Below are 26,525 nucleotides of genomic sequence, written 5' to 3' on the forward strand. Positions count from 1 at the left end.
AGCCCCTTTCTAGCCCTGAAATTTAATACTGTCACGTCATCTCTCCTTGGCATCTTTTTGGCCATCGTGGCCACCATATGCCTCAGCCACTGCCTCTTTAGGTGGGCACTGTTCAGGCCTCTGCCCCATGGCCATCGCAGCTCCCACTGTCACCTCTGAGCCCCCTTCTGAGCCCTTCTGTGGCCCCTTCTGCCGCTGCCCACCAGCCAACCCTGCTCAGCTCTGTCCCCATCTCCCCTGCACAGTGGCGAATTATTGTGGGGGCCACCAAATGTATCCCCAAGTCGGAGCTGCCTGAGGAGGTTGAGGTGGCCACCCTCGCCAGCACACGGCTCTGGACCCACCCCAGCGACCTGACCATCGCCCTGTCAGCCAGCACCCCTCTCTACCCACCCGGCCGCATCATCCACGTGGTCCACAACCACCCAGCAGAGCAGTGCTGGTAGGTGCTGCCTGCGACCCTGGGGCAGCTGGGGGGTGGCAGTGGCCAGGGACATGGGGGATGGGGCTGACTTGACGTAGTCAGCCCCTGGGACTGGGGGCAGAGGCAGGGAGATGGTGGCCCAGGATACTCCTGGTGGGGGTTGCCCTAGTCTTGGGCCCTGGCAGTGGAACAAAAGACAGTCCAGAGCAGGACCCCAGGCTCCTCTATTGATGGTGCAAGCCTCTGTTCCCAGTGTCAGGCCTTTCCTGGTGTCCCCCAGGGTAGTTCTCCCCACTTGTGGTCCATTTAAAAGCGGATGCTTTGGGGGGTCACCCTGAGGCCCTGGCCAGCTCACACCTCAGTTGTGTGGCATCCCCTCTGGGATTAGTTGGCAGCAGTTGTGAGCAGGGGTGGGGCAGTGGGGGAGAGAGGAGTGGGCCAGCAGTACGTAGACTTCTTCCACTTCATGCTCTTTCAGAGGGTGGGGCTGAACCCTCCGTCCCAGTGACAAAAGGCTTGTGAGCAGGGCCTTGCGCGGGGCGCAGGGCTGAGCGGGTGTGCCCCAGGCCGTGAGCAGGTAGCAGGCTGTGTAGGGACTGTGGCTGAGGCCCATTTGGCATACACATTCCTGGCTGGGGGAGAGGGGAGGGTAAGGGCTCCAGGTGAGGCCCGAGCAGGGAGCCCAGGGACCTGGAGGCCGGAGCCAGGCTGCCACCCACCCTCAGCTTCGTCCGGCCCCCATGCCCCCCAGCTGCTGTGAGCAAGAGGAGCCCACGTACTTTGCCATCTGGGGTGACAACAAGGCCTTCAATGAAGTGATCATCTCACCGGCCATGCTGCATGAGCACCTCCCCTATGTGGTCATGGAGGGGCTCAACAAGGTGAGCCCCCGGGCAGCCTGGGCAATGACGCCTCATCAGAGCCCCGCAGTGCTCTGCGGCCTGGGTCTCCGTCCCCGTATGACAGGCAAGGGTGCGGACGCTCGGAGAAGTGAGTCAGAGCTCCTGTTCTGGTCTCCACACCCCTGCTGTCCCCGCGGTCATGTGGGCCCCATGGTGGGGAGGGGTCTGGGAGACTCCCAGGGACCTGGCCCGTTACAGACATACAGCCGAGCGGGGGCACCCTCAGCCGTCACCTGGCCGTGGAAAGGCTGGCCATAGGGAAAGAGAGAGCCAGCCTGGCCCCTCTGTGGGGCAAGGCGTGATTGCAGGGCCAGTCCCAGGCCTTCCTGGTGGAGCAGGGACCTGGGCTGGGGGTGGGGGGGAGCAGGAGTGGGGCCCGGCCAACCCCACGAGGCTCTGGCCTGAGAGGCCTGGCCTGCTGCCCCGCCCCCACATGTGATGGTCACTCCTCCACCACCGCCACCAGCTTGCCCGACCTGTCCCCAGGTGCTGGAGAACTACAACAAGGGGAAGACGGCCCTGCTCTCTGCTGCTAAGGTCATGGTGAGCCCCACCGAGGTGGACTTGACTCCCGAGCTCATCTTCCAACAGCAGCCGCTGCCCACGGGGCCACCCATGCCTGCGGGCCTCGCCCTGGAGCTGCCCGCCCCAGACCACCACAACAGCGTCAGGTGAGTCCTGCCTGCTCAGCCCCACTGCCCCAGAGCGTCCGTGAGGGCGCCGCAAGTGCGTTCCAGCACATGAATGCTTGTGCGCCTGCGTACCCCACGCATGGGGCCTACAGGTGTTCACATGCGCAGGAGGGCTCCAACTTGCTCCTCCGCTCGGGGTCTCCTGGTCTGCTCCCGTGGCCCCCTAGCTGGCCATCACTGAAGCCCACTTGGGACAGTGGTCGTCTAGGGATGTGCAGACCCGGGGCCACAAGCACAGAGATTCACTCATAGCCATTTAGCCCAAACAGACGGATACCGTGCACTTACACGCGCGCACACAGGTGTATCCGTAGTGATGCTCACACGTGCACACGCATACGTGTTCACTAGCAGTAACTGCAAGCGCACAGAGAGCCCCACAGACATACTCACGTGTAGGACATACAGCAAGTCAGACGCTGAGCCACGCGTACGGAAGGGCTGCTAGGATGGGCAGCCGTGCAGGTGGGTGTGTGAGCACACCTGCGCCCTGACCGAGCCCCACACACTCTTACAGGGGTTGGCTCTGAAAGGGTGGCTGGGAATCTCCTTGCCTCTCTGGGACACTTCCGGGCCAGGTCACAGATTTGGACAGGAGGCTGCTCCGAAGGGTGGTCGCCGCTTCCTGGCCCTTGGTGGGGACACCTGGACATCTCTCCCTACCATTTGTGCATTTCCTGTGGCAGCTGCATGACCATGTCTGTTCAGAGGAACTGCAACCCCCCCCGCCCCGCCCCTGCCACTCCCCCGTCAGTCCAGCAGAGGGGGCTCTAACCCATGGCAGAGGCGGGAGGAACCACAGTGGGAGGAAGGAAGTGGTCCCAGGAGAGGCTGCGAAGCTGGTCCTGAGGGTGCGAGAGAACCAGTGGGGGCAGCTCTGGGCAGTGCTCTCTCCCTTTCTCCCTCCCCCGTCTCCTCTCTCCCTTCCCACCATTGCCTCATGAGTGACCTGGGGCAGTCCATCTCTCTGGGTCCCAGGCTCCCGTGGGTGCCAAGTGCCCCAGCAGCGCTCCGGGCACCCTAGGGCTCCCAGCGGGGCCTTAGGCCTTCAGTGCCCCCCCCACAGCATCAGCCCTTTTGCCTTCTAGCTTGGGGTCTTGTGACTTGTTTTTTAAAAATGAGGGCCCCTGCCTCACCTTGTTGAACAACCCGCTAAATTACCTCTCCCTTCCTCCCTTCCCCAAGTTCCCTGCACCCCAGGAGCGGGAGGGACCCACCCCAGAGTCTCTGCCCCTCCTGAGTCTGGCGCCCCCCTGCCCTGCCCTCTGTAGGAGCAAGTCCCAGTCTGAGATGAGCCTGGAGGGCTTTTCGGAGGGGCGGCTGCTGTCGCCGGTGGCGGCGGCCACAGCGGCCCGCCAGGACCCCGTGGAGCTGCTGCTGCTGTCCACCCAGGAGCGGCTGGCGGCGGAGCTGCAGGCCCGGCGGGCACCGCTGGCCACTATGGAGAGCCTGTCGGACACCGAGTCCCTGTACAGCTTCGACTCCCGGCGCTCGTCAGGCTTCCGCAGCATCCGCGGCTCGCCCAGCCTCCACGCCGTGCTGGAGCGGGACGAGGGCCACCTCTTCTACATCGACCCCGCCATTCCCGAGGAGAACCCGTCCCTGAGCTCGCGCACCGAGCTGCTGGCGGCCGACAGCCTGTCCAAGCACTCCCAGGACACGCAGCCCCTGGAGGCGGCCCTGGGCAGCGGGGGCGTCACCCCCGAGCGGCCCCCCAGTGCCACGGCCAACGAGGACGAGGAGGAGGGGGGTGGCGGCGGCGGCGGGGCGGCCCCAGGGGGAGAGCTGGCCCTGCACAACGGGCGCCTGGGGGACTCGCCCAGCCCTCAGGTGCTGGAGTTCGCCGAGTTCATCGACAGCCTCTTCAACCTCGACAGTAAGAGCAGCTCCTTCCAGGACCTCTACTGCATGGTGGTGCCCGAGAGCCCCACCAGCGACTATGCCGAGGGCCCCAAGTCCCCCAGCCAGCAAGAGATCCTGCTGCGCGCCCAGTTTGAGCCCAACCTGGTGCCCAAGCCCCCAAGGCTCTTCGCCGGCTCAGCTGACCCCTCCTCGGGGATCTCGCTCTCGCCCTCCTTCCCGCTCAGCTCCTCGGGCGAGCTCATGGACCTGACACCCACGGGTCTCGGCAGCCAGGAGTGCCTGGCAGTGGACAAGATCCGGACTTCTACCCCCACCGGCCACGGGGCCAGCCCGGCCAAGCAGGACGACCTGGTCATCTCGGCGCGCTAGCACCCCAGGAGTGGCTGCCGGCTGAGGCCCAGGCTGGAGCAGGTGGCCCCTCGGGCTCCTGGTGGCTGCCCCCAGGGCCAGGCCGCTTTGAGGAGAGGCCCCCACCGAGGGGCCAGTTCAGCCTCAGGCATGGGGCACTGCTGCTGAGCTGGGGGTCCGCAGCCCTACCTCAGCTTAGGACCACCGGGTGGCCGGGTGGCCGGGATCTAGGTCCTCTAGATGGGGGAGGGGTGTGAAGCAGGGAGGAGCCTGGGGCAGCCTGCCAGGTGGGCAGGGCAGCACTGCGCCCTCTCAGCCTGACTGTCCCCCGCAGGATGGGCAGTGGGCATGCCGACTCCCCAGCACAGCCGTCTGGCTGCTCTCCCAGGGCCGAGATGGAGAGCAGCCCTCTCCCCACATACTCACATCTGTGGTCCAGGCTGCCATCTGCCCTGGCCACCCCCCAGATCTGGTGCCTAGTGGCCAGCCCCCTGGGGTGACCCCACACCAAGGTGGCCCACAGCACTGTGTGTGTTTACAGATGCCGCTGGGCTGAGCTCGGGACGTTTCCTGGGCTTCCAAGCCCCCCTCCCCAGCCGCATCATGTGTTCGGAGCAGGGAGAGGAGGGGGCCCATCTCCACAGAGCCCAAGGCAGCCACGGGCCTAGAGGGGGCCTGGACGGGCCTGGAGGAGGGTGGGGTCAAGACTACCCCTTCTCTGCTTGGTGTCCCTCATGCCGATCCCTTGGCAGTGGGTCCTGGGCACCCTGGCCTGCCGCATCTGCCTGTTTCTTCCTGGCTTGCCTTCTACCCCCAGGGATCCTGGCCACTTGAAGGGCAGAAGGCACGGATGTGACCACCCCTGGCTGCAGTCAGTGCCCTGGGAAGGAGGACCCCCAAACCCCCCTTCCTTTGAGGGCCCCACGTAACCCCTTTATATCACCTCGGTCGCACACCTGGGCAGCCTCTCGGGGGCCCTGGGATCTGAAACCAAACATGCCTCCGCTCCCCTCAGTTCCCCCTCCTCACTGGCCTGAGCGCTCTCCTGGCAGCGGGCTTCTCTTCCCTCCCACCCGCAATGTCCTGTGGGCAGGAAGTGGAACCAAGCGTGGGGTATTGGGGGACCCAGCTAAAGGGGGAGCAGGAGGGCCAGGGGCTCTGGGGCTATCCCCGTTTAGTTGGAGGCCTCCCCAGCCCACGCCGGAAGGGTTCCTTCCCTGCCGGGTGGGGGACGCAAGGGGGAGCTGGAGAGCGCCGCCCATCCCTGCAGCCGGGTGGGGAGGTTGTGCATGCTGGCCTGGGGGGGGGCGTGTGTGCATGTGCATGAGTGTGTGCCGCTCCCCAGGACAGGGCTGCGGAGGCACCCACCCCGCCCTACCTGCCCCTCCTGCTTGCTGCCCCTCCCAGCCCGCCCAGAAACAGACTAGGATGGAGGCCTGCGGGGGGGGGGGGGCATAGGAAGAGCTCAGTTCCAGACGTTACCATCCCCCTTGTCCTACCTGCTGTTCTGACCCCGGGGTTTGGAAAACTGGTGTGTGCCCAGGCACTGACCGCCCGCTTGTGCCTTCGTCTCCTCGGAGGCAGACTCCCCCATGCTGGCCCCCCCGCCACGGCCTCTCCGGGGCTCCTAGACTCCCCTGACCAAGACACCCCCCCCAATCTCATGATCACTGATATCTGGGGCCTGTGTCCTGACCTCCGGCCCACACAGCTGGGACTGGGCTGGATGCTGCTCTGGGACCCCTGCCCCCCCTGACAGATGGAGACAGAGACCGGGGAGCTGGGCCTCCCTCCCTCTCTGACACCCGCTCCTTGCAAGACTCCAGGACGCCCCTGCTGAGGGGTCCACGGCTGGCAGAGCCTGGACCCAGCAGAAGCAAGATGGAATCAGTGGCTCTTAGAGTTTAAAAAAAAAACAAATCGTAAATCAGAGTAAAGTTCCAACAAGCACCTCAGCCAATTGCAGGGAAAGACTTGGTGTCTGGCCTTTTAATTCCGCCTCCGCCAGGGTGGGCCCTGGGACCTCTGAGGGGGTGTGGTACCCACCCATGCCCAGGACTGAGCCATCAGGGACAGACTCCCCACCCCCAAGGCTGCAGCCACACAGGGTTACAGACTTGGGGCTGGGGCAGGCTCGGACTCAGCCCTGGATGCCCCAGGGTCAGCCCGCCCCTTCCTGCCCCCTCCCCGCCACACCCCTGCAGGAATGGGCCTGCTGAGCATCTCTCCCTTCCTCCCCACACCACACTTGGGGGGGTCTGAGCCACCCCCCTCAGCCCAGCTAGGCTCGGACCCACCCCCACTCTATCCCCCAGACCGCAGCACAAACTCCCAGCCGTGAGCTGGCCCGTTTCTCCCAGGGGCCTGGGCGACCTCCATATGCAATCGGTAGCGAGCAGCTGGGCCCCACAGACACTCAGGCACAGTCCGTGCCATTCTCCCGTGACTTTTTGTACTTCCTGTATGAAAGATCCAAACTAATATTGCTGTAAAAAGGAGAGACAAATTAATATAGCTTATTCTATAAATATATCTGTATATAAAGGTTTCTGTATATTGTATAGAGCTGTGTATAAACTGGACGTAGAACCACGCTGGCCGCCTTGAGTGACCTCTCTTCCCAGCTGGTGGGAGGGCCTGGGGGCCTGCTACTGAGGCCAGGCGTGGGAGGGGCCCTCGGAGACTGGCTGGCGCTGCTAGGACCACACTCTGAGCCACAGTGAGGGATGAGAAGACCCTCAGAGCCCCACACCAATGGGGGCAGTCCCTTGTTGAGCCCTGCCCCTGTGACAGATGAACAGCAGGGGGGGGGGGGCATCCGTGTTCATGTCCTCATCAGGGCCTTAAAAGATGGGACTTGTCTGTCCCTTTCTCCTCCCTGCGGGGTCTGGGGCACAGAGAGGGTAAGTAAGCTTCCCAAGACCACAGAGCCAGCTTGTGAGGTACCAGACTGGTCTGACAGTTCCCACCCCTTCCCCCCCAATACTTGGAACTACAGCAGAGGGGGAAGGACTCCGCTAAAGCCCCCCAGTGGGGTAGCACTGAACTGCGAGGGCCACTGGAAACCTTTGCTGAGTGCCTTTTCAGGAGGGTACAAAATAGCTGGCCAGGCCACCCCAGGGACCCCAGTGCATGCAGGCTCCAGGACAGTGAGGCCTGGGGGACGGCTGCGGGACTTGGGGTGAGCGGCAGGTTTGTTGGGCACCTGTCAGCGCCGGGCAGGCCCACTCCCTCCACGCAGCAGGTGGCGCTGTTCCTCTAGCCAGTCCCAGGGTGCCAGCGGAGGGGCCCAGGCACTGAGCCAGCCAAGCTTTGACCTGACCTTGACCCTCCAATTCCCTACACTGCCCACCTTCTCAGCCCTGAGTCTGGAGGGACCCCACCTGGTGGATTTTGGGGGAAGGTGATAGAACAGTGCCTGGCTCCCCCAGCCTCTCGGAACAGAAGAGGCTCCAAAAGGCAAAGACCCGCTTAAGGTGACTCAGGCTGTGGGGACAGAATCCCAGCCTGCTAGCTGAGGACTCTGGCCTCCACCTTCGCTTTCTGGTTTTCCAAGGGTCTTCCTCAGAAACTCGGTCTCACTGAGTTTGCAAACTATCCTGCCCAATTAGCGGAGCAGAAGCAACCTGGGGCCAGAGAGGTTCTGTGACTTGCCCAAGGTCACACAGTCAGAATGTGTGGGGAAGGGCTCTCAGGAGGGGCAACTCTGGGAAGGGCTGGAGCAGAGCTGTGCCTCCCATCCCCACTCAGGCCCTGTGGATGGCCCTGCCCACCTCCGTCGGGAGGACGGTGGGAGGGAGGTTGTCCTCCCCCCACCCCTCTCACCCAAGTCTGGGGAAGCCTCACCGATGCTGGGTTCCCACTCACCACCCCTTGGGCCTTCCTCCCTTCCTCTGCAAAAGGGGCGGGTGCCGGGGCTGTATGAGCCCATGGGGGGTCAGAAGTCCCGCAGCAGGTAGGCCTGGCCATCTGGCCAGCTGATGGGTCCCACCCTCTCTGGGCCTGGGCTCCTGCTGGGTACTCTGTTCCTCCAGTTACCCTCAGTCCCTGCCTCCCTCTCCCCAGCGCTGCCTCCTTCTGGCCCTGCGGTCACTCACCAGCCAATGCTGAGCACCAGGAACTGTCTGGAATAGAAGCAAGCAGCATTTATTGAGCACTTTGTGACATTTTACCTGCCCCGAGAGGCAAGGCGGGAATAATAGGCTGATTTGCAGATGAGTCCTCCTAGGCAGGCCCTGGAGGATGGTTGAGATGACCACAGGAACAGCTGCGTCTGCTGGGCCAGGAATGAACTTGCTCGCTCATTATGGCTTGGTGGGGGCAGGGGGTGCAGGTGGGGCGGGCTCCCCTCTACGGATGGCTCCCTTGAAGTCCTGATTATGCAAGGTTCCCTTGGGCTCCCTTACCAGTCCTAGCCGCCGCCCTGTCCCAGACAGGCTTCATTACAGACTTTGGGGGTGGCAGCATCGACTTTTGGCTGAGCCCCCGAGTCTGGGGCTTTAGCCACTCCTCTCCCCCGGCCCAGGGATAGGAACCTCTGGGGCAGTTGCTTCTTTGGTCAGTGGCCTAGGGGACCAGGGGAGATGGTAGGGCCAGAACCCCCTTAGCCAGGCCAGCTCCCGCAGGATGAACAAGAAGCTACATCCCACCCCATCCAAGTTCAAGGCCACCCCAGAGGCGTAATGATCCAACTTGAGGAGTTGGGGTGTTGGGGACAAACTATGCATATCTCACTCCTTTGATGACCCATACAAGGACAATGCTGAGCTCATCACGATGGCCCTCAGATGGTGGACATTTCAGCACCATGTGGAATATGGTGGAAAGACCTGTGGGTAGGTGGAGGCTTATAAAGGAGCTAGTTTTCCAGCTGGTCCCAGGCAACTCCTAAAATAAATTCATTTTAAAAAATCACATGGCGTAGGCGGGTGTCTACTTTGTCCGCAGGCAGGCCTGACCGGGTGGGGGAGGGGGCAGAGCAGAGAATAACAATTGTCTTAAGGGAGGCTGCAGAGGGCAAAAAAACCTCTGGGGTGTATCAGCTGGAAAAGAATAGGCATCTCAGTGTGGCCCTCTCCCCCCTTCTCAGCCCGGCCCCTGCGGGGGGAGCACCGTCCGCACACACAGCTGGGGCCTCCAGCAAAACCCCATTCTATATATCTAGGAGCAACAGCTCCGAGAGCGGCCCCTGGAGGGACAGAACCTCATTGTGAGGCGCCCGCCGGCCTGGGCGCCCCCTCCCCCAGCCCCAGAACTGTTGTGGCATTGACCCTCCTCGGTGGGCCACCGTGGGCCTGCTGACTGGGCCACATCTGGGGCTCAGGCCCCGGCCGCCCCTCCCCCGTGGCTGGCCCCCGAGGAAGGGGAGGGCTGCCTGGGTGGGAGCAGCTTCGCAGGCTCTCACCCCCATGCCCACTGAGCAGCCCGGCTCGCCCCTCACGCTCTCCTCAGGGGGCCACTGGCGGGCAGCGTGGCTCCCTCTCAGCTGGCGGGGGTGGTCCTCCCGCCCCTCCGGGCCTGGGGTCTCAGTCCCAGTCTCATCATCTGTTAAACAGTGGTCGGGTGGGATCAGTGTTCCAGTTCTGACTGGCTGTGTCTGAGGATCCGGAGAGGCTGGGAGCAGCACCAGTCCGAAGTGAGATGATTCACCAGGTCAGAGATTCCAGAACTCTCTGCTTCCACAGTTTCAGAGATCTAGGATTCTGCCATGTGAAGATGCCATTGTCCATTCATTCCATGTATATTTACTGAGAACGTACTGTGTCCCAGCTAGTGTTCTTGGTGTCAAAGCCGCGGCAACGACCAGGCCTGAAAAAAATCTCTCACCCTCACAGGGCTTCCAATCGAGTGCGAGAAGGAGAATCACAAACACTAAGTAAAAATCTTTTACGTGGTGAGAAAGAAGGGCAGGTAGGGGGAATTGCTTCAGGTAGGGTGGTCAGAGAGGTGATGAGTGAGAAGGAACCTGGCCTGCGGGGACAAGCACTGTAGACAGATGGAAGGGTAGGTGGCCGATGTACACCTGGCGTGTTTGAGTGAGGGCAGGGAGGCCTTGGGGGCTGTGACTTAGTGAGCAGTGGAGAGAAGAGGAGGAGCTGAAGTCAGTGGTACGGGCAGGGGCAGATCATAGAAGGCCTCGGAAACCAGGACAAGAGGTTTAGATCTTGTTTTGAACACGACAGGAAACTACTGGTTTTAGCAAAGGAATGACGTGATCCGCTTGACGTTTTAAAAAGAGTGATTTGAGGGGCACCTGGGTGGCTCAGCTGGTTAAGCATCTGCCTTAGGCTCAGGTCATGATCTCAGGGTCCTGGGTTTGAGCCCCATGTCGGGCTCCCTGCTCCGAGGGGAGTCTGCTTCTCCCTCTCCATCTACCCCTCTTTCTCAAACAAATAAAATCTTGAAAAAGAAAAGAAAAGAGTGATTTGGGAAGTTCTAGAGGCCATCAGTGAGGACAGAGGCAGTGCAGTTGGAGAAACAGAGACGAGGAGGCGCTCCCCAGGTAGAGACAGAGGGACGGGGATGGTGGGTTTAGTCCGGACACACTAGGATAGGAAGTAGAACCAGTGGGCCTCACACTACCACACAGGGAGACGGTGACCGAGAGGCTGCTTTTCCGGGTCCGCCAGGATCTGGCTCTGAAGGCTGGCTTTGACCCCGATTACCTTGAAAGCCTTCGACCTGTGCTGTCCAATATCGTAGCAGCACGTGGCTGTATACACTTGAACTACTGAAAATGAAATAAAATTGAAAAGTCAGTTCCTCAGCCTCACCAGCCCCATTTCAAGTGCTCGATAGCCACGTGTGGCTAGTGGCTGCCCTCCTGGATCACCCAGTCGCCCAGAGAACACTCCCGTCATCAGGGAAAGTTACCGGACAGCCCTCCGTCAGACAGGACTGCTCATCGCGGAGCCCGAGCCGCCTGCTTCAGAACAAAATGCACGTAGTAGTAGTAGTACGTCTTCGGTGGGCTACCTGCCAGGGTTAGATGACGTAACACTGTGAAGTCCTCAGTGCCAGGCTGTTCACCAGATGTGGGCTGCTATTCTTGCTGAGGTCGGGGGGCCGAGGGAGGAAATGGGGGGTGTCTTCTGAGGTTTGGCCCGAGAAGCTGATTCAGAAGCCTGCTGACCCTCCCCTGCCCAACGGGAGGGCGAGGACCGCGGGGCCGGGCGTGGCCGCGGACCCCGGCCCCAACCCCACGGTGACCCCCCCCCCCGCGCCCCCCCCCCCCCCCGCCCGGGAAGTCGCCCCGCGCCCAGCGCCGCCTGAAGGAGCGGCAGCGCGGGCCGGGCCGGCAGGGGGCGCTGGGCGCGGCGGGCGGGGCTCGGGGGGCGGGCGGGGGCCGGGCCAGCGCCGCGCGAGGGGCGAGCGCGCCGGCGGGCCGGGCGCGACCGTAGCCGGAGCCGAGCCGGGACTGTGGCGCGGGCCGCGCCAGCGATGCCGCGCCCCCGGGCCGGGCTGTAGCGGGCCGCGGCGGAGCGCGCGCCGGGCAGGCCGGACATGGAGGTGGTGGACGAGACCGAGGCGCTGCAGCGCTTCTTCGAAGGTGAGGGACCGCGGGCCGGCCGGGGGCGGGGGGGCGGCGGCGACCCCCCCTGTGCTGGGGACCCCCAGCCGATCTCCCCGGGGACTGGGACCCCCAACTGTGCCTCGACCACGCTGGGGCTCCTCAGAAAGCTTCCTCTGGCCTCCCGGCTGGCTCCCAGGGCTGAGAGTCTCCTGGAGGTTACTGCCCCCCTCTGCCAAAGTTGGGCACCCCCTCCCCTTCCCCCCGCCACACAGCTTCCTTGGAGCTGGCTCCCCTTCCATGCCTGCTCCTTCGTCATGCCTTCCAGGACCTAAAGTCTCCCTTAAAACCTGACGCCTCCCACTCCTAGTGCACTTCGGGAGTTTGGGGACCCTCTGCTCTGCTTCCCTGGGACCTCATACAGACCCAGACTCCCGGACCTCCTTTGAGGCCGGGACCCCAGCATGCCTTCTACAGTCTTCCATGCCTCTTAGTCTGGCTCCCCAGCCCCCCAGCATGCCTTCCAGAGGTCGGGCCCCTTGCCTAAAGACTCAGGCAGACTTTTTCAGGTAGACACCCTACCCCCAGCCTGACTCCTAGGAGCTGTGCTTGCCTGAAACCTCCCCACTGTGCTTGCCTGAGACTAGGACCCCCTTCAAGATTGTCACCCACCTCCTGCAAGGCTGCTCCCTCCCCCAAGGCTGAAATTCCCCTTGAAGCAGCTACCTCTCCCTCACTCAGGCCTTGGAACCCCTCCCCAGCATTCCTCCATGGGCTGGATTCCCCCCCACCCTGAAATGCTTTCCCTGGGCTAGAACCTTCTCAAAGTCAGCATCCCTGCTGCCAGCCAGCTCCATACTCTGAGACCCTCCGAAAGTGGTGACCTGCATCCTGCTAGCCCTCTGAGTCTCCTCAGGGCTATTCCACCCACACCTGTGCCTGGAGCTATGCCCCCTCTGGCTGTTGCCCCCTACACCAGGAGTGACCTCACCCCCTTACCTCAACCCTGACAGGACCCTGCCCAGGGTTGGGATCTAGACATCTACACACAATCTATAGTGTTTTCTTCTACCCCTGCTCCCCACCCCCCAACACACGCACTGTGGTTTTGGAGGTCCGCTCCTACATCCCGCAGACTCCCCTCCCCTTTTCCTGGGTAGCCCTGCCCCTCCTCCAGGTCTTTCCCCCTCCTCCAGGGTGCTGGATTCTGGAGGAATGGGACAGAGCGTGGGAAGGGGAGGCAGAGGCGCAGGCTGACATCTCCCAGCCCACTCTGCTTCTCAGAGCCTCCCTAGAACATCTCGCCAGCCCCTCTGGCCCCTCTTGTGCTTCTGTCCACCAGCTTGGGTAGCCAAGCCTCTGTCCCCACCCTCTTTCCCCAGGCCCTAAGCCCACAGCCTACTCCTCAGTGTGAACCTGCCCCTGGGGACGGGGTGATCCATGGGGCACCCCTCTGCTGGGGCTGTTGGGCTCCGGGCGGTGGATCACGGCCCCAGTTTCAAGCGTAAGACCCAGATGCCTTTGGAGTCCAGGAGGGAGAGAGGAAGGCCTTCCTTTGCCTCAGTGTCTCCCTTTCTGTGACTTGGGCGGTAGCCGCCTGTGTCTGCTCCTGCTTGCTGAATAGGTAAGGGCATCTTCTAGCCTCAGGCCTCCTCACTTTGGGATTCTGGACACCCCAGCAGATCCAGACCCCAAGAAATCAGGCTTGGACTAAATTAAATGGTTGATTCCTAGGTAGTTGGGCCATGTGAGGATCTTAGGCAGTCCCCCCATCAGTCCCAGGTGCTCTGGTTCTCCCTCGACACTGTTCATCCTTTACGAACCCTCCAGGGGCCTTATGGGGGCTGGGGGCCCCTGGGAAGGAGGGAAAGGGTACTATTTTGGGGCTGCCCTGAGCCCACTAGATACCCAGGACGACCTATGGGCCAGGCCCCCCTTGCTTCCTGCAGATGTCCCCCTGCGTCCTCCCCCAGGACCCTTCACCTCAGGCAGAGCGGTGGGCCTGGCTGGCCCATGCTCCCCATCTCCTGAGCCAAACTTTCCCTCCTGGCCGTGGGTGGGGGGTGGGGGCTGACGCCACAGCTCAGCCATGCGGCTGGCCTGGCGGGGAGGCTGTGCTGCTCCCTCCAGAGAGATAAGAGGAGACTCAAGAATGTCTGTGGGGAGCAGGGGGGGGTGTGGGGCTGCCCGCTGAGGCGGGTGGAGGGAGCCAGGGGCTGGAGAAGTGTTCCCAGAGCCTGAGATGAGCGGGAAAGTGGACTGGCGCTGAGGGCTAGGAGTCTCTGGGGCCACTTGGGAGGGGAGAGCCTGGCGGGGAGCAGGTGTGCAGTGGTGTGGGGGGGACCTCAGGGCCAGGCCTCAGTGTGCTCATGAGTGTAAGTGTGAAAGCAAGTGAGTGTTGTGCAAGTGGCTATGTTGTTCCTGAACTCTTAGCGCTTGGGGCTGGAACCTGAGTTCTCATTCTGGTCCTCACTTGGCCTTGGTCACTCCCCGTGGACAGGGGGGACTGGGGCAGGGTCTATGCCTTCAGCTCTGGGCTGGAGATGGAAAAAGGCTTTGCTGAAGGGCAGGGGCGGTCAGGACCCTTTGTCTGCCATGGCCCACTCTCTAGGAACACCAGGCCTATGTCCTGGGTCCTGCTTGTGCAGTGGGCCAGCCTGGGCCCCACCCCGGGGTGGTGGGCTGGGGGCTAAGGCGCTTTGGGCCTCGGGTGGGAGGCTGGGACAGGGCGGCCCCCTCGAGGCTGGTACAGCCGGGCCCCCGTGACCGCCCTGCTAATCCCCTAGAAGGAGGCTCCGGCCGCCTGGATCTGCGGGCACAGGGCCTGCAGAGAGGGGACCCTCCAGGCAGGATGCACTGGCTCCCAGCAGGTAACAGGGTCGTGGTGGCAGCTACACTCCTCAGCATCTTGATTGGCTGGGGCCTTGGATTCCCGGAGCCCGGTCAGGGACAGGGGCAAGACGGCATCAGAGGAGCCCGACAGAACCTTAGAGGTTCCGGTGCAGGCTCGGGTCCTGCCGCCGAGAGCTTTGTGACCCTGTGCTGAGCTGTCACCCTCTCTGAACCCCTTTTCCTTACTTGTGAGACAGGAGGGGGTGGCAGAGAAGGTCTTGATGGTGCCTTCGGATTTGAGAGCCTTGTCTCCCAGCCCTGGGAACAAGGGCCGTTTTAGAGCATGGGAGGTGGCAGGTACTGACCCCTGGTTCCAGGGGTACCTGGGGCTTGAGTGAGCAGTGCGCCCCTCTTCCCCCAAGAAAGCAGCTGTTGTGGGGGAAGCCTTAGAGACCTAGGGGACCTGGGCTTCCAGCAGGTGGTGAAAAGGCCACTGAGAGGTGGGGGGATCTCCGCTTGGCCTCTGGAGCCTCACCAGGGCGTTCACTCTTTCCAGACCTGGTGGGTGGCTTGGGCTGGTGACTTCCCTGCTTTGGCCTCATTTCCCCTCCTGGGGTAGGCCGGTGGATTGGACCAGACCAGGGGCTTCCAATGAGATTTTTTGTAGCCACCAAAGAAAGGCAAACTCATGGCCTCCTGATACACAGGGGGTGGGGCGGCAGGGCTCCCCACAGCCCCCAGAGCACTGGGATCCTGATTTGAAAGCCACTTGAGGGAAGGGCCGGCACTGGCCCCCTTTCCCAGGGGCCACGACTCCGAGAGAAGGGAGTTAGCCAGCGTTAGCCAGAGCTGCCACCAAGCCCCCAGCTCTGTCCTCTGCCACCAGGGCCTTGGGGGAGGAAGAGTGGCCTGGGGGAGCCGGGGGGCAGGAGGAGGCCACAGGGGGAGGCCACCTAACGATTCTTGGGAGGGGATGCCCACCCTGGTCTGGGGCTGAGTTGGGGTGTGTGATTCCATGGCACCGTGCCCCATGGCAGCCTGTCTGTCTGTCTGTCTGTCTGTGGTGCACCAAGGAGGAGGATGAGGGAGGCAGCTGGACCCCTGACTGTCGAGAAGATGAGATGGGGTGCCTTCTGGAGGGGTCCTGTCCCAGCTCTTCCTCCCCGGGTCCTGAGTCCAGCCGGAGGGGAAATAGTAGTGGGGGGTCTGACTCATCCCCATGTCCCCAACACCCAGCACAGGGCACAGGGAGGCATGGGGCTGGGGGGGGCAGGAAACGTTCTCAGGGTCACTGGAGGCAACAATGGCTATGGGAACAAAGGCGGGGTGGGGGTGCACCCGAGGAAGCCAACTCTCTGGGAGGGCCTGGGGTCAGTGCGGGGGTGGGGGGTGGGGGGGAGGAGCAGGCTCTCTCCAACCTGCTTGCCTCAGCGCCTCTCCTGAGTCTGGGGGCCTTGGCAGAGTGCCCCCTGGGGTCTTGGGCAGGGCCAAGCCGGGTATTTGGGGGAAAGACAGGTAGGTCGCTCTGGGCAGAATGGCCTCCTCCCGGGGACCTGGCCCCCACTCTCTGACTCTCAAGGGCTTACAGGACTGGGGGGGCCCTGGCAGCTGAGGCTGCTGGGTAAGAGCCCAGCAGGGCTGCTGATTGGCTGCTACCCTTGGACTTTGCCCTCTGATAAGAACGGGGAGCAGAAATCATTAACTGGATCATTAACCAGGGGTGGCCCTGCCCTACCCAGGCTGCCTGCCCTTCCTTCCCGCCTTCTTCCTCCTCACTGTCCCCTCTTTTGGGCCTCAGTTTCCCTCACAGCCTGGCTGTGTGCGTATGGGGGGGGCTCCTCTCCTTGGTGAAAGTCTTCAGCCCCTGCTGCCACTGGGTGTGCGTTGCCCCCCTGGGTTGGGGGCAGGTGTGGGATGTGTCAGGGCCTGTGCACTCGCCGGAGTGTGAGCCCTGCTGCCTGCCCACGGCCCCTCTCTTGGGCGGATCTCTGCGCTTCTTCGTGCCTCCACTTTCTCATCCTTGAAGTGGGAATACAGTTGTAGCTAGTACCCACTTCTCAGGGTTTCTGCGGGGATTGCGTAAACTGGGTGTTGGAAGGCCTGGAAAGTGCCTGGTACGGTGACGGTCCAGAACTGTCCGCCTGGACGGTGATTATTGTCCCGCGGGGCACGCACAGCCTAGTTCGCCAGGCTCGCCGCTGGTATGCTGCCCCCCACTTTGAGGTTGTATTGATCCACGGGGTAGGTCAGTGCCCCACCTCGGGCTGGGGCCTGTGGCTGGTGCTGTGTGCTTTGGAAAAGCCCCTCACACTCTCTGGGCCGCTTATGCCAAGGATGGGGGGAAACCAAGAGCCTTATGGGCTGCGCTCTGGAGGCAGGGACCCAGCTTCCTGCGGTCCTGCTGCTTCCAGCTGGGGAACTCTGCCTCGGGCTGGCAGCAGGGGGGAAGGGGCTGACTGTCCTTTGTCTTTGCCACACCCAGGCCAGAGGTTTTTGCAGAAGTTGCCTCCTGGGAGTCTCGGGGCTCTGTGAAGTCCCGGTGGTGTCTCATTTCCAAGAGGGAAGTGCTGAGGCAGGAGAGGGAGGTGATGTGTCCGGCTCACTCAGGGCTGCCACAGCAGGGCCGGAGTGGGACCCTGGGGCTCCTGTCACAGTTGGGTGCCAGCCTAGAGTAGGGCAGGGACAGGGCCTCTCGAGTGCCGAGGGTCCCGATCCACCACGGATGGCTGGCCTGGGTGACTTCCATTCAGCCCCTTGACCTCTCCGGGCCTCAGAGTCCTCACTCAGATGGTCAAGGCTGTGGGCTGTGTGATGTGAGCTGTGAGACCCCTGGAGTGCCAAGGGCTGGAGGAGGAGGGGAGGGAAGGGCAAAACTCCGGCTTGGGGGGGGGTGCAGTTGGGTCCAGAGGCTCCACTGGCCTGGCCTTTGGAGGCCCCAGGGCATCCTGTCCTCCGCCTGTCTCCGGGCCGCATCAGTGGGAGAGCCCTGCCTGCCTCTGACCTGGGTCCCTCCAGCCCTCAAAAGGTACAGCCATAGCCTCTGTCCGTCTGTGGAATTTGGGGACGCTTGCTCCCTCGGGGTCTTCCCTCACTCTCCTCTTCACCATCTCAGTCCCTGAGCTCTCTTCTCCCTCTGTGGTTCTCCCTTGTGGGGTCTGCAGCCTGGGGTGGGGGTAGCTGGGGGTCTGCGACACTGAGTTGGGTATTGGAGCTGGCTCCAATTAGACCCGATCATCAAAAGGGCGGTTGGGCTGGGCCTGCCGTTGGCTCAGTGAGCGTTCAAGTCTGGGCGGTGTAACGACATGGGAATATGGGAACATGGGAACATGGGAACAAGCACAGGCATGCTCATACCTCAGGGCCTTTGCACTGGCTCCCCGCTGCCTGGAATGCTCTTCCCAGATATTCCTGTGGCTCACCGCCTTCCCATCTCTTCTCAGTGAGACCCTCCCTGACTATCCTATTAAACTGCAACTCATCCCTGCTCTCCTGCCACCCCCGCCCCCTCTCTCTGCTTTCTCCATAGCATTTGTTACCTTCTCAATCTGGGGTTTTCCCCCTCTATCTTGTCACCGGACTCTGCCTCCAGAACGTCAACTCCTCATGGGCAGGAGGTTTTGTTTTGTTCATTACAATAGATCCAGAGCCAAGCATCGTGCCTGACACATGGCATATGTTCAGTAATTGCTCGAATGAATGAGTACATGAATGAGGACACGTGTCAGTGTCCTGTGTGTGTGTACGTGCACGATCATGTGTTTGTCAGTGGAATTGTGCCCTTGTGTACGCGCACGTGTCAGGGGGACATGCTGGTGTGTGAATACAGACGGACGTCGGACGTGGGTAACCCTGGTAGGGACGCGCCCACCCCAAGCTGCAGGGTCTCTACTCTGCCCCTGTGGGGAGGACCTTCTGCAGCCTGCCTGCCCTGGTCCCTGCACAAGAGGGATGCGGCCATCGGGTAGGCGTAGAGTCAGGGCTGGGGACTAGTGTGGGTCCCCACAGAACACGTTGCGGCTTCTGGGCTGTTCTGTTGGACCTGACTTGGAGCCTCTTGGGGCTGTGACTTCAGCCTTGTGTCGACCCGAGGACAGATAGCTGTGTGGGGTCTAGGGGAGGGCATAGCTATAGCCCAGGGGTGGCCGAAGACTCCAGGTCCCCTGGAGGAGATGGGGTTCTTTTGCGTTTTGGGCAAGAAATTGAGAGGGAATAAAGGCAACCGTGGGTCTGATTTAAGGACCTGATGGCAATGACTTAGGAGCCATATCCTTGTCATTCAGCCCCAGGCTAACTGGGGACTTGATGCAGAGATGCAGAGGATAGCTTGCAAAGTCAAGGGTCTGACCAGAAAGTGTTTTGAATGAGAAAGTCTGGTCACAAGTTGAAGCCTGAAGCGGGGACGGCTAGCAGTTACTACATTAATCACAGATCATATTAATAAAGATAGAAAGTTCAAGCCAAAGGAGGTGGGAGCCATATTGTGCCCTGTCCCAGAGTGGACTAGCTTGGAGCATGTCGAGTAGCTCAGGCAATTTTGGGAAATAAGCGACGGCACTGGGGGCCCACTTGATTGAGGAGATCGAGGAGGGGCTGCCAGAGCGGGGAGGTAGTCACAGGCTTACCCGCTGGCGTGGGGGGGCGATAGCCAAGGCCTGGAGGCCGGACTTTGCTGTGTGTGTGCCAGGATATTAGCATGGCGCCGGTCATGCATCAGAGGGACTCAGGAGAAGACCGGAGGCCCCCTCAGAGGCTCTCTGGAGCAGATATGCAGTCAGATGGAGAGGCATGGGGGAGAGGGGTACAGCCTGGGCAGGAGAGGAGAGGGGAGCCCCAAGAGAGCTGGAAACAGCAATGAATGTTATTTGAGGAATGGCCTCTGGGGGTGAGGAGCTTTCCTGCCATCTCACTGAAGACTCACGACCGCTCCGTGATGGAGGGATCCCTGCTTCACTTGACAGAGAAGGAAGCTGAGGCGCAGGGAGGTCAGGTCACTTGCCAAGGGTCACATAGCAATGGGGGGGGCCACATCCGTTGCTAGGCCTCTTGACCCTAGGAGTCCCTGAGGGCATCATGGGGGTGCTAGGGTGGGCAGTCCCCTGACCATGGCCTGGAGCCAGGGTGCCCTCAGAGTCAGATGCCTGGGGTGGACCCCCAGGGCAGAATGGGGGAACAGGCTTGGGCCCTGGACCCTGTCAGCCCCAGGTTCTGATCAGCTAGGCCTGGCCAGCATCCTTAGGCCCTGGCCTCCCCTGCCCACAGCCACGTGGCCGACGGGATTTCCGCCATGTTTGGGACATGAATTGACAAGTGCCCCATTGACGGGTAGGGGGGAGGTGTGGGCAGGGCACAAGCCTCCCACTGTGCCGGGTCCCCACCCTCCCCCGTTCCCTGGGACAATGGCCCAGACTCAGCCAGCGGCCACAGCTGGTGGGGGGGGTGGTCATGAGCATGAGGAGGGGGAAGGGAGGGGTCCAGGGTGGAGGACCACCTGGGCCCCCACCCGCCCTCATCCTGCACCTGGCTTGTATCCCTTTGGTTCTTCTTCTGCCCAGCTGGGTGGCCTTAAAGGGAGGAGGAGAGAAGAGGGGAGGGGGCTTCCTCTCCGTAGCCCCCATCCCATCCTGCCTGGGACAAGACAGTGTCTGGCTCCTGTTAAAAACAGGTAATAAAGGCCCTAATTAATGAGGAGCAGCTGGGGCGCATAGCCCAGCAGGGCAGGGGCGGTACCTGGAGGGGCCCTGTCTAGCCCTGGACCCTGACCATAACACAGCCAGAGGGAGGTCCCCAGACCCAGGCAGGCCTGGTTCTAGTGTTCTGCGTGCCACTTTGCTTATTCGTTCCGTGAACATTTATTGTGTGCCTACTGTATGCTTAAATGCTTATACCCCGGAGAGGCAGAACAGGGCCGGACTCCTATCCCGGGCCCCACACGTGTAAACTTTGGGCAAGGCATTTATCCTTCCTGAGCCTGCTCCTTCTGTAAAATGGGGAACGAGCAGACCACCTCTCCTGTAGGGTTGTTGTTTGTTGTTATGGGAGTTAAATATGGGCCATATAAATGTTGGTACAGAGTGACTACTCAGTGAGTGAGCTGTGGGCAGTGGGTGGGCAGTGGACAGACCCTCCACCCACCTGTGAGGTCTGTGCTGGGCAGCCGCGTAAGTAACCGGATGAGAAAGTAGAAAGGAGGCCGCCAGTCACGGGAATGGGAGTCAGAGGGCGCCTCTCTGAGAAACTTACCTGTAAGCCCAGCGAATAGGGATGGGCTTCCTCCAGCAGAGGGAACAGCATATGCAAAGGCTCCAGGATGGGGAGAGTTGCGGGGAGGGAACGGGTTAGGAGAGGAGGCTGGAGGAGGTGGGCCGGGGGGCTGCCGTGGACCTCCAGGAGGGTTGTGGTTATCCTGAGCAACGGGAAGTTGTGGAAGGGTTTGTGGGGGGAGGGCTGGGATGGTGGTTTGTGACCTGGTGGTGCCACTTTCTGACTGTGGGACCTTGGGCAGCCTCCCCACCGCTCAGGGAGATCTTGGAGGCTCAGCTTCCTGCCTGGAAGGTATCTGTTGTTGGCTCAAGGACGTTCCAGAGCTCTTTCTGGGAGCAGTCGGTGAGAAGGGACCCCCAAAAGTGTGCTGATGCCTTCCTCCTGGGTTCCTGGGGGCTCTGCCCCAGCCTCAGGAATCTCTGGGCTCCGGCAAGCCCCCACCCCCACCCTGTCCTCCCGAATGTTTGATTAGAAGTTTCCAGTGTGTTTTCTGGGACAGTCTGGGGGCATCTGCCTGGTGGCCGGACCCCTTAGGCTGAGCCGCGTGGGGAGAACATCAGGCAGGACTTGTGGGGTCCCAGAAGAGGAGAAGATGTGGGCTCTGTGTTCCTCAAGAGGCCCACCAACTCCCCAAACCTCAGACATCTTCCCCACCCCGCCCCAGTGGTTCCCTCCTCCCTCCGCTGTCCTCCCGTCCTCCCGGCCCCTGGCACGGGAGGGTCTCTCCTCCCCTAAACCACATCTGGTTCTCGTTAGGGTCTCCCAGGATGCCTCTGCCTGAGGCCCCCCTATCCCAAGGGAGGTGGGCAGGAGGATTAGGGGTGATTAGGAGTGCTCCTGGCCAGAGGAGGGGAAGGAAGGGAGGAGGGGGCCTGGCCTATTATAAATAGCAACACCATGACTCCATCACCCCATCATTCACCATAGATTCCAAGTTCAGTCTCAAAAACCTGCGGCTTCAGCAGCAGGGGGGCGGGGGTTGGGGGGCTGGCTGTTAATGCTCCAGTGCTCCCTCCCTCCCTATCCCCTGAGCGCCGCCCCCCCCACCGCCACAGCCCATAAGGTGGGGCAGCCCAGAATGGCCAGGAAGTCTCATCAACCACCAACCACACCTTCCCCCTTGGAGTCAGGCCCCTGTGCCTGGATTTGAATCTTCCTTGCTGTGTTACTTTGGGCAAGAGACTTGACCTCTCTGAATGAAGGGCATGATGCTAATAATTGGGAGATAATCCTGTGAAGCCCTGAGAATAGTGCCGGGACCTGGTAGGCAGGCCGTCACTATCGTTGTCCTCTTGTCATCATCACCGCTCTGGACTGGGAGGATTAAGTGTCACACTGACGTGAAGAACGCACGGGACGCCTGGCATATAATAAACTCCTGTGATTGTTAATGCTTTTGGCTCCCAAAGTGCCTGGCATACAGTAGGCATTCGATAAACAGGATCTTCGGCTAACACGGAAGGATGGGGTGGGGGCCAGAGCGTAGATGGGAATCCTAGAACCTTGATGTGCAGACCAGTCATTCCCAGCTTGAGAAGCTTCTCGAGCCCCGGCCACACAGGGCTCTGGACGGACACTGGCAGGGCTCGGTGGGTGTCCCTGGTTCCCGGCTGGGTGATCCAGGGGTGGGGGCCAGCAGGAGGGCCTGTCCCAGGCAGCGCGCGTGACTCCTAGGAGGGCTTAGCCACTCATTAATCACCTAAGCGGGGCTCAGCATTCTTGAAATGCCGGCTGGGGCCAGGGAGGGGCCTTTGCCAGGGGCTCCTAGGGACCCCAGGGCTCTGGGACTGTGAAGTGAGGACAGCCACTCCATTTGCTGAGCACCCATTATATGCCAGGCACCGTACATACCTTAACTTGTTTCATAGTCAGCCCCGTAAAGTGTTAGCTGTTCATGTCCCCATTTTACTAATGAGGAGACTGAGGCTCAGAGAGGGTATGTGATCCGCTCAAGGTCACATAGCCAGGAGTAGGTGAGCCAGAACTTGTTCCTGGATCTTCTTGAGCTGTTCCCAGGGCTCACCTGGGAGAAGGCATGAGGCTGAGACCCCAGGCTCACGGCTCCAGGGTCCTGTGGGACGGGTACCCCCTGCCTCAGTGGGGCTGGTCAGCCCAGGTCAGCAGTGTGGGTGGGGCCGTCCTCCATTATCGGGGCTGACGCATCTCCTACGTCAGCCCCCTTATCACCCCGCCCTCCTGCTCCCCCCCTGCAAGGTGACCCTGGGAGGGGAAAGGCCAGCGCCTCCCCCTCTCCTCCCATGCTTATGCCCAAGAGCCCTGGGTGCCTTTTCTGTGAGTCCCTCCCCTTTGTGGGGCTGGGGCCAGGAGGGAGGGCCCAGGAGAGGGCGGTGGAGGAGCAGAGCTTGGGCGGCCATCATTCCCTGCTGTGAAGCCCCCCACAAGCCCGGTTCCTCCTCTGGAATACCAGCGCTGGGCACCCCAGCCCCCTTTATGGGGGTGATGAGCTATGCATAGGCTGAGCTGGGCACTTCTGATTCCAGCCCCCATTCCCTCGCCATCTGCAGCTGGGGCCAGGGTGCGGGAGGCTCCCCCGCCCACGTGGGCCCCCCAGGTTGTGTGATTCGGCCCAGCCCGGCATCGGGTTCCTGGGTGCCCAGCAGCTGGGCCGTCTGGAAGGAGGCAGGAGAGGGTCATCAAGTCTGGGTCCAGCATTCAAGGGTGGTGGGCATTCCACTGGGCACGCAGTTCAGGAAAGTACCTCATTTACTCCTCACAGCCCCCCATAAAACTTTGGAACGATTACCCCATTTTACAGACAGGAGGAAGAACTTGCTCATGTCCCCGATCTGTGCTCTGGGCTCCTCCCCTTCTCAGAGACTGCGGGGAAGGCTGGCGGGCCATGGAAGCACCATCGCAGGGCGGGGGCGTCAGTTGACATCTCCGGGGGACATGGATGTGCAGACATGGAGGAGCCCCGGGGGCATCTGTTCTGGGGGACCCGGCCTGGGGAGAGCCACAGGGCAGGGCCCAGAGGCCTCGGGGTGGCTCACATGTGCCCCTCCCCTGCAGGCCACGACATCAACGGTGCCCTGGAGCCCTCCAACATAGACACCAGCATCCTGGAGGAGTACATCAGCAAGGAGGACGCCTCGGACCTGTGAGTGTCCCCGCCCCCACGGCCTCTGGCCTCCGCCTCTCACCTGGAAGGTGTGCTGCGGCCCAGCCTGCAAGTGGCTCCCCACCTCTCCCCACGTGGACTCCTCTGCTGTCTCCTGCCGCCCTGCAGGTGGGGGCCTGGGAGGGGCTGGGGTCCGGGCTGGCCCTGAGCTTCTCTCTCCACAGCTGCTTCCCTGACATCTCTGCGCCAGCTGGCGCAGCCTCCTATCCGCATGGGCCGCAGGCGCTCCCCGGCTCCAGCGGGGGCCACCACCTGAGCCCCCCTGGGGGCGGACCGTCTCCGGGGCGCCACGGCTCCCTCCCCGCCCCGAGCTACAGCGCCCCGCTCAACTGCAACAACAATGCTATGGCCTGCGCTCCCAAGCCCTTCCTGGGGGGCTCCGGGCCCCCCATCAAGGCAGAGCCCAAGGCTCCCTACGCCCCAGGGTGAGTGAGGGCAGGGAGTGGGGGGGGCAGGCGTGGGGGGTGGGGGCAGTGGCCATGCACCTGGCAGTGGTGACAGGGCTGCCCTGCCGGTAGGTAAGGTGGCTGAGGAGGGACTCATGGCTTTGTTCCGAGGCCGTGGGCCGCCCCTGAGGATGCTGAGCAGGGGCGCGATGAGGGCTGACATAAGTGCTAAAAAATTCTCCATCAGCTGTGTAAAGAGGGGATGGGAGGGCATGAGCCTAGGGACACGGCTACGTACCTACACTAATACACACATGCACACACGTGTACACACACCGGTCACACCAGGTCCCCTTACTGCCCCAGGCCCATCCACTCCTGCATCTAGCTCTTTGCAGTGGCCACAGGGAGCCCTTTCCTGAAGCTCCCACTACCCATGCTAGCCTCCCAGGCCCTTTCCTCTCTCCGACGAGTCCCCACCAGGGGCCCGGCCGTAACCACAGGATGCCCAGCCAGACTCCAGGGCCGCCCACAGACCTGTGCTAACGAGGATAGACAGGAACATGGGTCTGCTGGGTTCAGCAGAGGGGCTCGAAGAAGGTTGTGGGTTCCCCAGTGTGGGGCAGGAGCAGGGGACCCTGTCTTTGGCTAGAAGAGTAATAGAGTGCTAGGGGCATGACCCTATCTACACAGCCTGGCTCTACCTCCAGCTCCAGCATTTGCAGACCTCCCCCCGCCCCCCCCGGCCCCGGCATGCTAACCCACAGCCTCGGTCAGGGCCTTAGCATCTGCGGCTGTAGAGGGAGCTCAAAATGCTTTCCCCTCCAGGACTGTGGAAATAAAGGGGAGGAAGCCCAGAGCAAGTGCGGGGGGCACGGAGGTGGCTCCTGGCTTACTGGGGGAGGGCCGCGGGGGCTAGCTGGGACGTTAGAGGTGAGCTTTTGCTGCGGGAGGCAGACATCCGGCCAAGAGGCTGTCCCTGAGCCCAGACCCCGAAGGGCAGAGACTGCGGGAAGAGCACGAACCCAGGAGAAGCACCTGCTGGGTGCCTGCTGCTGTGCCCTGTGGCTCTGCGTCTGCTCATGGAGCCTCTCCAGTAACCAGCTCCTTCTTGGGAGAACCCAGAACCAGCTGGCCTGCAAGCAAAGCCGTGCTGCCCCCCGGCAGGATTCGAATGGTCACCGAGACCATGTCTCAAGGAGACAAGGGGCTTGCCCAGAACCACACGGAGTGGCCCTTCACTGTCCCTGTGCCTGCCTGGTCCCGTTCTAGGCGCCCAGCGAGACAAACACATCCCTCCCACGCTGGATCCTGCAGGCCAGTTGGGGAGGGACTTACAAATCAATAAATCACCAAATCGAGAACTAATGAGCAACACGAGGAGTAGTGGGGAAAGAACACGAGGTCCCACGGGCTGGAGATGGGACCAGAGGGTGTGAGGGACCTTTACACACCAGCAAACCCAACGGCCACTGCACAGGGAGCAGGCAGGAGATGGTGGGCGCAGGGCAGAGGCCCCAGGCAGCCCTCGGGGGCCTTGAAGCTGCAGAGGGTCGGGCCGTGACCTTTTCTGTCATCCTCACCCAGCCTGCGGGGCTGGCTGTGTGGCTCATCCAGGGGCGGTGAGGACTCTGGAATCAGCCCAGGGCTGTGTCCGCGAGGGCTCGGCTGCCTCAGGCCGCCGCCTGGGCACAGTGGTGGGCCATCTCTCCAGATGTGGGGACCAGGACAGCCAGAGAGCTGGGTGCCCGCTTGGCCATAGCCTCCCCTCACCGGGCGAATGCAGGGTTTGCGCAGGACGTGCTGATCTCTCAGGGTTGAGTTTGTTCTTTTGCCTGAACCGCTGATAAAACAAAACCTGCAAGAAAAAAATCCACCCAGACCTGGTGGGCTGGCTCCCTGCCCAGGCCATCCCTGCCCGTGCTGGGGCAGCCCAGCCCCCTAGAGCCCCCAAGAGCTCTCCCCTAGGGTTTCTAGAAAGTGGGCACGCTTCAATGGGTGTGGGAATCGAGGAGCAGGGCCCAGGTCTGTGCCATCATCAGGGACACTGGCTCCTGGTCCCCAAGTGCCCAGTAGGTCTGAGGGGATGCTGGGCAGGAGCCCAAGGCCCCCCACCTACGACTCAGCCCCAGGCCCTGCCTGGCACCCCAAGGTGGCTCGTACAGAGA

The 26,525-nt window shown here is 62.1% G+C and overlaps 2 protein-coding genes across 9 annotated transcripts in view; both read left to right on the top strand.

The window, feature by feature from the left end:
* Positions 1–6,822, top strand: part of DAGLA (diacylglycerol lipase alpha) — a 61,455-nt gene extending 54,633 nt beyond the window's left edge. For all 5 annotated transcript variants that reach the window (XM_045786821.2, XM_045786824.2, XM_045786823.2 and 2 more), the window contains 4 exons: positions 246–442; positions 1,176–1,305; positions 1,813–1,997; positions 3,290–6,822. In XM_045786821.2, coding sequence (XP_045642777.1) covers positions 246–442; positions 1,176–1,305; positions 1,813–1,997; positions 3,290–4,250 — 1,473 coding nt within the window. In that variant the 3' untranslated portion in view covers positions 4,251–6,822. The remainder of the gene's footprint in view (positions 1–245; positions 443–1,175; positions 1,306–1,812; positions 1,998–3,289) is intronic.
* Positions 6,823–11,619: 4,797 nt separating this feature from the next.
* MYRF (myelin regulatory factor) overlaps positions 11,620–26,525 on the top strand; it is a 33,256-nt gene continuing 18,350 nt past the window's right edge. For all 4 annotated transcript variants that reach the window (XM_087854945.1, XM_045786826.2, XM_045786827.2 and 1 more), the window contains exons 1-3: positions 11,620–11,778; positions 23,863–23,950; positions 24,136–24,396. In XM_087854945.1, the coding sequence (XP_087711071.1) occupies positions 11,733–11,778; positions 23,863–23,950; positions 24,136–24,396 (395 nt within the window). In that variant the 5' untranslated portion in view covers positions 11,620–11,732. The remainder of the gene's footprint in view (positions 11,779–23,862; positions 23,951–24,135; positions 24,397–26,525) is intronic.

This window comes from Ursus americanus, chromosome 24, assembly GCF_024610735.1.
Source record: "Ursus americanus isolate L20-20 chromosome 24, mUrsAme1.1.p, whole genome shotgun sequence".
In the NCBI taxonomy this organism is placed as follows: Eukaryota; Metazoa; Chordata; class Mammalia; order Carnivora; family Ursidae; genus Ursus; species Ursus americanus.